We start from the raw sequence: 12,905 nt of genomic DNA on the forward strand, positions 1-12,905 counted from the left end.
AAAGTGCTGGTATTACAGGTGTGATCCACCACATCCAGCTTAAAGGAGATTCTTTTGCTTGTGAAGAGCAGAAGTTGAAGAAATGGTGTGAGGCCTAAGGAGAAGGTAAATCTGTGAGGAAAAACTAGAGTTTCATTATGACTGGGCCTCATGCAGATGGAATTATACCCAGGGCCTCTCTAAGAACTTAGGCAAAAGGGATCTAGGGCTCTTCTTTCTCTTTAATGTGCCTCAGCTACTTTCTCAACATTTTTGCCATTCCCTACATCTTCTCACTTCTGCTTTCAAATCTGCTTCTTTATAATTCCAAACTTTGACCTGTCCATTGTCCCACTTGGTCATATTCTTTTTCGTGGCCTTTTTTCAGGCATTCATTCAGCTTTACCTTCTTTTGTCTGTTTCCTTATTTTCCCAATCACATTCCCCAGAGCAAGAGTTTGATTAGCAGAACTGATTGTGCCATATCGCATTGAAAGACCTAGAGAATTTACAAGTCATCTGTCATGTGTCCACCACTGCCTCAACCCAGGGAGGGGGAAGCCGGAAATATGGCTGCCCAGATGTGCCCCTATCTTCATAGGCTGTGGCAGAGCTTACAGCCCACCTGGGCCTGTAACTTGGCAGGCACTATGATTGACAAGGCTAGCGAAATGGACAGAAGGAGAGCCACCCCTTTTTTCCCTGAACCTCAGAGGCTTAGTTTTCGTGCAGCCGAAAGGAAAATATGCAATCATCCTGATCCCTTACCCTCTTCCACTGCTATTTATGAATTTGCTATATTTCATTTAAGGCTGGTTATCAAAGGAGTCTCAACTGGGTCCTGAGCTCTCTGGGGCTCAGATACACTACCTTTGTGTTGTTATATCTCTGTCTCCTTAGGAATTCAGGCAAAGGTTGTGCAGAAACACTCTTTCAGAGAGAAAAAGGGCACTTTCTACTGTGTTTATGAATATACAGCTAAACTATCACTGCTAAATTTATATTTACTGTAACTTGGGCTGATAGTGGAATTCTCAAGAATTTCTTGTTTCCTTGGGGTCCAAGAAGAAAGCTCTTTAAAATGAGAATGTGTCAAAATGGTATATTATGTAGAACTCCCTTTGAGATTTTAATTTATGTTTTTGTGAAATATTAATCATTTTTTAAATTTTGTGTTGTCTCACTCACTTATGCCATATTTTCCCAAGTGTATGATTATGGTTTGACAGTTTCTATACAGAACTTCTTGATGAATCATGCTGGTATGTTGCTGCAGTCTAATTATCCTAATTCCTTCCTATGCAAGGATTCTTTGTGACTTGCTTAATTCTCATGCAGGTACCTTTTTGTGCTAAGATGTTTAGAATTTTGATACAAGATTTTAAGAGAGATGGGGGTGTTGGGAGAGACATTTATGAGAGACTGTTTGCTTTCTCCACAGATGACCTTATTGTTTAGCACTATGTTTAATCCCATTAAGACAGCTGTGATAATTATTAGAATGAAATTAGTTTTGGTCACAAAAGTTTTCTGCAATAAAACTCATGTTTAGATCTACTTAGATTAGCAATTATATATATAAATGAAATGATTTTTAAAAATTAAGAAATTCTCTGGAAACATTATATGCTTGAGGGAAACAATGACCATACTTTCAAGATTTTCAAGCATTTAGAAAGGATTATACGCATTGTTAATCATTTAGCTAAGCTACATTTCATAAATTTACATGTTTTCTGTCTTTTCCAATGCCTTTCAACCCCTACTTTATTTGGAATTGGAAAAAAGAATTTGTCATATAGTAAACATATGTCAACCTATGCAATCTGCTAATTACTTTTGGGCCTATGGAAAGCTAACAAATTCCAGCTGGGTTTTAATATAAAGAAGGATCTCATAGGCAGTAATTATTAGGTGATGAATTATGAGTAAATTCCTTTCATGGATTCATATATGACAATTGAAAAGGTCTCATACACTATGTTTACAACCTCATACACTGTATGTTCATTTTTATTTGTAGTTTATTTGGCTCAGTCTTTATATAGAAAACTTTGATTTAGCAATTAATCTTTGCTAACAAACTCTATGGAAACTCCTGGGCATTAGAATAGGAAAGTGAATAATAGACCTAACTGGATTCGAAATTAATTAAGTAATGCTTTCTTTTAATATAGTAATATAGGAGAATATACAACTAATCAATCATATCTTCTAAGTTTTCTGTTTTAATCAGGAGAAAAATTTTAGTGACATTCAAGATCTTATAGGAGCAATTGGTCCCTAGTGATAAAATAGCTGTCTCATTTGAGATGAGCAGAAAAAATAGTCTTTTTAACAAAATTTTATTACATTATCAATTGGTGATTTTAAAAATTGGGTCATTAGGGTATCAGGCTTAACCTTACCCTTTGTTCCAAATGACAGTGTGGTTGGAGATACTGTGATATTGGTGAACAACCTATAGTTACATTAAGAAGCATGTAAAATATGTTTTATAATTTGTATAGCGGTCTCCATGGGTGTTGTATTATCTAAAATGCATGTGAAGGCTGATAAACAAGAACAAGTGTATAGAAAAGGGTAGAGTTGTCTTTTTACTACATAGTATCAATCTTAGCTCCCCACCATTTATTGATTTTAAAATTTTTCAGCTGCTTTAAAGTATGCACTTATTATGAACAAGAAGAGTTCAGATACTCAAAAATGTTCCTTAAGTCATCTTTACCAGTGCTAATAAGTAGTATGCTCACTTTTTAAATCTTTAAAAATTATTTGATCAAAATTTATGTATGCATGATAGTGACCTATAATTTTTTAAAAAGTCACATGAATGGATGCTGAAGTACAGTTATATGTATATTTGTATATATATTGTATGTGTATGTATATTTTGCTAAGTAGTAGCTACATTTAGTATATTATGTTCATGGGGAAATCTCAAACAAGTCACGCATTCATAATAATTATAAAAATTTCTTTCCAGAAGTTTTCAGACACTGCAATGTCTTCTCAATGCCAGATTTAATTTATTAAAAAAGAATTCAAACATTACAAATACACTAATGTTTCTTATGCTAAATTGCCTATGCAGCATAAGTTACTCAGCTGTATTCAATTTCTGATGATTCTAAGTCTTCATCAATTGCACTAATGATGATGATGTTCTTTATAAGTTAACAAATTTAATATACCAAATTTCTATAGGAAAATACGTTGCTTAGATCAAAATCAAGGAGATTGCAGGACAATAATTTTTTAAAAGCCTGTAAGTCTAACATAAATTTATTTTCAATTATAGTTATAACAAAAGGTTATTTTCTAAATCTATAAATTCTACTCATAGTACACATAAAAATGCTTGTGGAATGATTTCAATTTAAAAGATTAACTTTTCTTATTAGCAAAATTGTTTTTTAAGTAAAGACTGCTTTGGTATAAAAGCAGTGTTAACTTCTGAACATGTATTTCCCCCAAGATTAATTCAGAAAGTTTGTATTTGGATCCATAATCATTAAAGACATTTTTAAGTTCTCTCAGATAAACATTTAATTTTAGGAAGGGAGGTTATTTTAAGTTGCCACTGTGTAGATGCATCCTTGTAGTAGCCTCCTGTTCTGGTATTTTTATGTAACATTCAATTAAAAGAGGAAATGCTATGGTTAACCTTTCCTCTAATCTGAGGTCTTTTCTGCCAGAGATAGAAAAACTCTGAGTTTTTTTTTTTTTTTTTTTCTTGGAAGGTCACAGTGGACAACTACTTAGTTAGTAAAAAATACGCTTGAAAAGAGTCTTGATATCCAAATTGGGACTGGGGATTTCTGCCCAACTCTTGCTGAGTACCTTTAGCTTACGACTTCAACCTGGCTGTCATGTCCCTGAAGAGTCCTGAAGGACAAGATAGGGAGGCAACTCTCTTAGCGTTGGTCCTTGGTTTGGAGATGAGGATCTTTTTCTAGGTGTTCCTAGAGAAGAACAAATACTATGAATCTTTGGTTAAAAGCTTCTCTCAAGTTAAATTCTCCCAAAGAAGAATAATTTCATTTTCTGCAGCCCAAATTAAGAAAGCTAGTTGGAGCTGCTTCAAAAACAAATATCTAGATTACCAATTCAGAATATCCTCTTTACTACCTGCTGCTTGAGAAAGTCCTGAGAATGTCGTGCACCCTCACATACTATTCCTTTCACTGTCCCATTTTTAGTGGGTATGAGAGCTAGTGTAGGCACCTTTGACATCTTGAAAACAATCTTACTCCTTGAGCGATTTGTCCTCCTAATCCCTTGATTACAGAGAATCATCCACACTTAATTTGCACCAGAAAGACACATTTGGCCTTGTTAAAGGTATATTTCTAATCTTTATATATTCATATTTAATCTGATACTTAAACATCTCTGCTGACTCTCACATGACTTTTTTCTTCCCATTCCACAAAACGTCTTGTCCTTAGACAATCTCCAGAAGTTGAAGAAATATTAATTTGCTTAAATTGATTCCTCTTGCCTACTAGACTTGTCCAATCATGGAAACTATAAGTGCTCATTTCTATATTTAAAGATGATTATATTGCTAATGAACATTTCTAACTCCATGATTAACAGGGTATTAATTAAAAAATAAAATGATATATGACCTGCTTAGGATTCTCAGAGCTAGTAATTTTTTTAACAGTCTACAGTATCACAATAGATCCAACTTATCTTTTTGTCCTGCTTAGGGAGTATGAACTACTATTAAATCATTTGATAAGACTTAAAAGACACAACAAAAGTTGTATCCATCATTGCATCTCTATATCTTTCCAGGCTTCCTAAAACTGTGTCTTATAGAAAATATTAGATTCTAATAAACGGAAGCCCTTTTCAGAAGGAGTGAACACAGAATCAGTTGCAATGTAAATCACCCAGTATTCCATCATAAAGATAGTAAGAAAGCAAGTTAAAAGTTTGAATAAGACTCTCACAGTTGTCATGATAATGATGCTTCCAGAAGTATACAGGTTTATCCTTCGTTTCTTTGGGGTAGGAGCTTCTTACTTTACTATATGCCCTGCACTGAGTAGATGACATGTCTGTCATAGGATAAGGCAAGAATCTTAATTACCCTTGACAGTTTTAAGTAGAGTTCCATGCCAGAACTTGATGTTTTTCACCGATTCCAACTAGAAACATTGTTTGCTTTTATTGTTGAACAAAAATGTACTTTCTTAGTTATCTATAATGTAAACCTTCTGAATACAGTTCAGAGATCCTTCAGCTTTGACTTTCTTGGTTCCCCTACTTCTGTTTTTCTTCTGAGAAGTGCACTGCCTCTTTGCCATAAATTATCCTTCACTGCCCCAAGTGGGGGCAGTACGTTCTTCTGAATTATTCTAACACAGTTGATTTCATGCTCTTTGTCCAAGAAAGAAGAACTATTCATTTGGACTGTCTTTTTTGCGTTTCTCACTCTGTATGGTTAAAGCCTGGGCTTTCATCACTCCTCATTCCCTTGCAAAACTTCCTTCCTTGGCACTCATTTTTAGCTTGAAGGCAGGCTGTGGTACTGGCTCCCAGCCTCCTAATTATACCTCATAATATCCTATCACCTTTTCTTTTTTGCAGAGATCACCACTGGCATGCCAGCCTCAACTGAAACAGCGTATGTGTCTTCAGGTAAGGAAAACAAGCCTGGCAAATCTTACTAACCAGAATGACAGACATAACTGCTGGCTGCTCCTTCTACTAATCAGAACCCCTTCTGCATCCAAATCTCAGCTGTTCTTGTTTTCTCCTCTAATATTTTTCTCAACCTCATTCCGCCTGAACTTGGGCCTGAGAAACACACATGAGAGAAAAAATCTACATCTAGACACAACTTGCTGACATTAGACAGAGATGTCTGGGTGACAAACTTTCAGTTTTTACATCTTTCTAGGTGCTTCTCTTAGCTGCCTGTGTTCTTTGACCCATCAGAGTAAATTTCTGGATAATATATCAATGTCTGACCTCTGACCTTTGGTTTTCTAATAGCCTGTTGTGGATCACCAAACTTAAAAGAAAAACATGTATGGATTGGCTTTTAAAAGGCTGTTGTATTTTGTTTTTGATTGCTTTTCACTTGCCTATATTTGTTGATAGCACTTATAATCTGGGCAGATATTAGCTGCTTGGAACCCAAAACTACTAAATACATGTATAACCATAATTCATTGATTTCTCCACTAGAATTTAATCAGTCTGCTGTTATTTACATTTTTCAAGTTTAAAAAATTCTCAGTAATTCTATAGTTATTAGAAAGAACTTCAGAATACTAAGAAAGTAATCTTTGTTTGGAAGCAAATTTTTGGAGACTTGAGATTGAAAAATCAGTTCACAGGTATAATGATAACTTGGTTTTTCATTATGCCTTTTTGTTAACAAAGATTTTTACATCTTTCTTAATAATCACATAAAGTTTGTGAAATGAGACATTATCTTTGCTCATTTTTAAGATGAGAAAACTGAAACATTAGAAATGTTAAGTTACAGCTCATGCCTGTAATCCCAGTACTTTGGGAGGTGGAAGCAAGAGAATTGCTTGAGCCTATGGGTTCAAGACCAGCCTGGGCAACATGGCGAGACCTCATCTCTATAATTAATCAAAAAATTAGCTGAGCGTGGTGGTGCACGCCTATAGTTCCAGCTACTTGGAAGGCTGAAATAGAAGGATTCCCTGAGCCCAGCAGGTCAAGGCTGTCGTGGCCATGATCGTGCCACTGCACTCCAGCCTGGGTGACAGTGAAACTCCGGCTCAAAAAAAAAAAAAGAAACGTTAAGTTATATATCTCAGGAACCAGAAAAGAGAGGCATTTCAAGATCAGTATTCGTTTCATTACCCAGTTTTAATGTTTTGGTTTCATTGATATTTTTCATTATGGCCAGTACTTTGTCAAAGTTATAGGAGATCATATAATCCAACATAACTTTTTCGATTTTACCTCTATCAGTATTCCCTCTTCCTTCAAAGACATTGTTCAAAACTATAGAAACTAGATATATGTATATTCTAGACTGCTTTAGCTATATTTAGGGCATATTCATGTGCCATTACAATGAAGTGAGTGTGTGTGTGTTGTAGAGTGGAATGATTCTGGAGTTTAAGAGCATGTTACTTTTCTGAAGGAGGGAAGGAGGAAAGGAAGGAGTGAGGGAAGCCGGGAAGGAAAGAAAGGAAGGGAAGGAAGGAGGAGGGGAGAGAGAGAAGGAAGGAAGGGAGGAAAGGGAGAGGGAAAAAAAGAAAAAAATAGTTTAATATTCTGAATTTCTTCACCTTTTATTCAAGCATTTTTGTAAGTAAGGACTTCATTACCTGACTCTAATAGATGCCATTAGGAACCTGGGCTTTAACATTTATATGGTGCTTGTCGGGAACTCAGATTGACTATAACTTTTTTTTTCCTAATACGTGACTTGAATCTTGATAACTTTTTGACTGGTGATTTTCCATCCTTCTCTGATACAAAGTTTCTCTTATTTCTTACTAATGAAGACCCATCCACCCCATGCTTGTTTTCTGCATGAGTTATGTTTTACTTAAGTATTTCCTACTTTATCCTTGCAACCTAAGAGACTCTTGCTACTATACGTCCCCAAGCATTATATTTATTTAGCATGTTTTGTTTGCTCCTAATGTAGTTACTCTAGTAGACCTTGCATAGACTTTATTCAGCACCATATTTGATCGGGACATTTATGCAGATCCAAGTTGCCTGGAAATATTCTCATTTTTTTATATGCATAAAAGTTGACTTTCATGCTCTCTGAATAGGGGGGTAGTTCTCTCTAGTTTCATGTTTCTTAAAATGAAGACCACACCTAAGAGAAGAGATTATCTGTGTCACCTGTAGTGTGGATCTGTGCTGAGTAGTATTTCTCAAAATTTCGAATAGAAGCTGGCATATGGGATATCTTTGCAGATGGGCTGACTCCATGTTCATCTTTTTCAAACGTCTTCAGGTCTACATTACAGAAATATTCCTTTGTGGTCTTTGAATATTGCTTATCTCGTCCTTCAACTTCGAAATGCTTCAGCTTTTCTCTTGCACTGTTACCTAGTACTCTTTTTCTAGGTGATACCCAAGCCTGGCAAATTTCTAATTTAAGAGTCTAAGCAACATGACTCAATAAAGCCTCATTCCACTTTTGTGTTTTATAGAGTCTACCATTAGAATATCAGTATCAACAGAAGGAGCAAATACTTCTTCATGTAAGTATATTTAAATATTCTCTTCACTAGTTTTTAACCTGAGACAATATCTGCTTCAGAAGATCATGTTCACATCTATCCTCTTCCCTTATTAAGGAACAGTGTACGGAGTCTAGGAGCAGGGTAGTATTTGTTGTTTGGAATAGAAATGGCCTCCTAATGTGTTTGAGGTCAACTGGATAGTCTCTCTCCCACAATATACAAAAGGATATGAAAAGATACCACCTATGTATTAGTTTTAGGATAATCTGATGGCTTTGAATGGTGGAAAATAATTGCACAGCTTCTGAAGCCTAGTTCTAGGTGAGCATTAGAGCGCATTGTGTGATTTTTTTTCAGCGTGTCTTGATGCATTTCACAACTGCCTGAGGCGTGATGCCCAGCTGTTTGGAGCCTCTAGTCCAAAACTCCTTCGTTTACATATAAAGTCTACTCTGATGGAGTAAGGAAACTATATATAGATGCCCTTAATTCAAATTTGATAGCAAGTGACTAATTATAAAAATGTTTGAAAGCGAGTCCTTAGCAAGATCTGAGATTAGTTTTTATCTGTTTAATATGAAATGTGCTTATGGACTTTTGTAACTGTTAGATTGATCAGTGCTTTGTGCTATGTAGGGGGAACTTAAGAAATTAACAAGGACTAGTTAAAAGAGTTTTTGATCCTTTTAAGTTGAGACTATCATAGTATTAAGTTTTGATATTCAACAGGGGAGTTTGTCAGACCTTGAAAATTAAACTTATAACTACAGTCTTTTCCTTATTTTAGTTCTTTATTTAAAGTATTTCTCAGTTTGATAAGCTCTTCAATAAATAGATATTCCTATTCTGTTTCAATCTGGAGAGTGTGTCGAAAGAACAATTTCTTTTTGCTATCAGCATGGTAGGAAACTCTTGAAAAGAAAGTCTGTAATTTGGCAATTCAAGTTGTTTCGTCAATCTGTTTATGTAGATACAGCTTGATCTCAAAGCCTTTCCCTACAGGTTGGTAGTATTATAGCTATAACTGAATGGTATAAGATATTTTTATGATATAAAAATATTTTTTATTGGATGAAGCATAGCATTTTGACTTTATTTTAATCACATAAAGCATTGTTTGACTGGACTGATGGCAACAATCTAGTAAGATCTATCAGGAAATGAAATGCTAGGAAGGACTAAATTGGCTTCCTCTGTGTTCTAAGGACTCTCATCATGTACTCAAATAATAAGTCCTGCTTGGGGAATTTGGGCTAGTTGTTATTTAATTTCACTTATAAAAAGATTAGCATAATTATATGGATTTTATGTAACTAGCACTAAGGAATTATATTGAGCTTTTTAAAAAAGTGTTTGTTGTACAAAAGCAATATAAGGTTTTTATTTTGAGCATTTTGTCTGAGAATAATTTCTCCCCTACATGATTCATTGAATAAAGTTATTGAAACTCCTGTAATTGGAACCCTGCATGCTATCATCAATGAGGCAATGGATACTGTCTTTAAGCACATCTGAGCAGTTTGGGAATGGAAAAAATACTTCTTTTGTTCTTCAAGAGATTTGGGGAACTGAAATGAATCTCTCAGTTTACATTTCTAGTAATTGCAATACCATTGAGAGAGAAATAATTGTGAAATTTGACTCTGTTCTTTAACTCAACAAAATTAGTTCCTGATATTTGGTAATGGTTTAGGACTAAGAAAGAAGGCTTTGTCTATCATAAAGTTAGAATATTTTAGTGTGCCGTTTTTTTACATCAGTCACCCTTGTTCATGTTAGGTTCTCAGTAAATATTGTTGAATTAGTTTATGAATACGGTTTTTAATCTCATGAGAATATGCTCTGTAATTTGAAAATATTGGCAGGATTCTAGGTCTGGTCTTAGTTTAACAGTGAAAGCAGCATGAGGCAGCTTGATGCAGGACTCTGCATTGCAGGGGAACAACTGTGAGCTGCATACATCTCCATTTAGTAAAGGCTGAAGGTAGAACTTGAAGAATCAGCAATAGCAATAAGCTGGACTTAAATATTCAAAATATTTAAAAAGGCAAAGGCTTTGGAAAAGCTCATATGGGTCAGAAGCAATCAGCCTCGAGGAATAGCTTTTGTTTCGTTTTTCCACTTTATTTCATCCAGAAAGGAGACACTGGTAAATCCCTGTATTTGAAAAGTGAACTGTGTTTTATAATGTAATCATGCTTGTGTGGGCTACATTCTTTGAACTATTGACATTGGTGCTTTCTCAAGTAAATTTTGAGAAGCCTTTCTGAAGTAGTATGGATTTAGCAAGCATTTTATGTGTTATGTATATGTATTTTATGTGTTATGTATTTATGTTTTATGTATCATGTTCTGTGAGCTTTGGGTGTCAGTGTATAAAAGGGGAGGCAGCCCAGTTACTTTTCAGTTCTGTAGATATAAACGTAAACACTCTTACAGAGGAAACACCCCCTTACTGCCAATGGCCAGTGCTGTTTTGGAGAGCATCTTGCTATGGGATAAATTTTTGGAGGCTTCAGTTGTATTAGTTTATGTTCCTGTCCCCGGTCAGATCCCTTCCTGGAATGCCAGGTCTGTCCCCTCAGCCTGTATCTGTTTGCTCCCCAAACCTTCCCTGACCACTACAGCCCCCAAAGTTCTCCTTTTCTCCTTAGTAACTCATGTTGAATTAGGAAAAAAAAAGAAGAAGAAGAAGAAGAAAGCAAAAGTCACCCATCTACTCATCTAAAATAATAACGTTAATATTTTAGTATATTTTCTTCTAATTAGTGTTTTTCATTCTGGCTTTCTACTTACCCAACATCCCTCTATCTACTTAGTGTATTGTAAGCATTTTTCTCATAGCTTTAAATACTAATCAGAAATATATTTTTTAAATCACTGCAACAATAAGCAAATCATTCTTGAGTTGGAGGTTTTAAGGGATTTATTTTTCATTTACAAACGTCTTTGTATTTTTGCCCTCTTTATTTTTCCTACCATTTTGCAAATACTGGTGAAATATCAAAGTTATTAATCCTTCCCTTCATAAGACAATTTTTACTACTCTTTTTTTTTGGAAATTGGAAATTTCCATTATACATTCACTATATTTAGAGTTATTAATTATAATGTTTAAAATTTTTTATCATAATCTAATAAAGATCAGCATTATTTAATCTATTTTATTTTACTTTTTTGCATATGAGTTATCTTTGACTAAAAACTTACAAGTAACTGACTAAGTGAGGGTTCTATTACACATAAGTGACAAGTTTTAGAAGGAGACCTACTTGAACCTTACAAAACAGTCAATAGGGCTATCTTGTTCCTCCTTTTATAGAATCAGCAAAAAAGTAAATGGATTGTTTAGAACAAGGCTTAATGACTTTTCTTGGAAGTGCCAGCTGCTAGTGACCCCATTTTGCAGACAATTCTGTTAAATGCTACTAAAAAATGCGCTTGTTATACCAACCACTTTACTGAATTAAGCACCATCCGTTCCAAATTAATTTATAAATGAGAAAATAAAAAATGAAAAGTCCAATGAATAGTAATAAGAAAGAAGATAAAGTTAGGTCCCTGGAAGGTAGTCTTAAGTAGCAATATATATTTCAAATAATAATAATAATAGTTATTATTTTACATGGATGATGAGTCATGGTTCTCATAAAACCTTCTTTCACTTTATAGGTCATGAAACTGATGTATCTTGTCAAAAGTCACATAAGCAGCATTCATACCCAGACAGTACACTAGCCTTCTATGATACATAAGGTGCTGCTACCTCAAAGAGAAAGCCCTTAATATTAAAAAAAAATGAGATTCTGTTAATGGATTGAAAAGTAGCCTTTGATATAAAGTGGGTTAGGAGTATGTGTGGTGATTAAGGTAAATGAGTTGCTTAAGACCAGTTGCATCGCTGTGATCTTAATGTTGCACATCAAAGCATCACAGATGAATGAAATGGAAAGAACACAAACTGGATAGACTCATGCTCTTCAATGTAAATACCAGCGCTGCTAATTACTGTGTAATCTTAGGCAAATTGCTTAACTTCCCCGAGACTTAGTTTCTATGTCTGTGTAATCCTTATTTATTTTGAACATATATTGGGAGGCCTAATGTGAGAAAATGAATGTAAATTATTCAGCACAGCCTGCTTTAAGGTTCTCCTTCCCCACTTCTATCTCCACATATGGAAGAGGTAGTATATAAAAAATGATATGACTCTAAAAACAGGATGAAAATCAGGGAGTCTTTGCATCTTATTTGAACAACGTTGGAATATACCCTTATTGTTGGAAAAGGAAATGAATTTACAATTTTCAGCTTAAATGATGATGCTGACAGTTCCTTGCCAGGAAATCACTGTCTTTTCAAAATATTATATATTCTTGGCTAAGGCTGCTTTTAAAGGAACTAATCCAGGAAGACCTCTTTGAAATCTCTGAATGAAATGAACATTTCTGCCTTTCATTTGTCACCTTAAAAAGCTAACTGAAGGAAAAAATGTCTTTGTTTGCAGAGACATTTCTATAACAATGAGGTATAGCATTTTCACTTGGGAATAGCAGTGTTATGTATTGATTAGGTTGGACCAGATCTGGGTAGATCATTGGTGAAATTTAGACATATGGGTCTTATATTTCACCCTCAGTTGTAACTGACTTACTTGCTTTAATGGTAGAGAAAACTTCTAACCTTTGCTAAGAGAGACTCAGCTGGAAAAATAGC

At 34.7% G+C, this 12,905-nt stretch overlaps 1 protein-coding gene across 4 annotated transcripts in view; it reads left to right on the forward strand.

The window, feature by feature from the left end:
• The window catches only part of NRG1 (neuregulin 1), a 167,720-nt gene that overhangs the window by 12,831 nt on the left and 141,984 nt on the right, over positions 1-12,905 (forward strand). For 3 of the 4 annotated variants that reach the window (XM_021710908.1, XM_021710907.1, XM_008055036.2), the window contains exons 3-4: positions 5,584-5,634; positions 8,157-8,207. The exons of the other annotated variant lie outside the window; for it this stretch is intronic. In XM_021710908.1, coding sequence (XP_021566583.1) covers positions 5,584-5,634; positions 8,157-8,207 — 102 coding nt within the window. The remainder of the gene's footprint in view (positions 1-5,583; positions 5,635-8,156; positions 8,208-12,905) is intronic. 4 annotated transcript variants of the gene reach the window in all.

The sequence above is a fragment of the Carlito syrichta genome, unplaced genomic scaffold (genome assembly GCF_000164805.1).
Source record: "Carlito syrichta isolate Samal-C Ts95f unplaced genomic scaffold, Tarsius_syrichta-2.0.1 Scaffold301641, whole genome shotgun sequence".
Classification (NCBI taxonomy): Eukaryota; Metazoa; Chordata; class Mammalia; order Primates; family Tarsiidae; genus Carlito; species Carlito syrichta.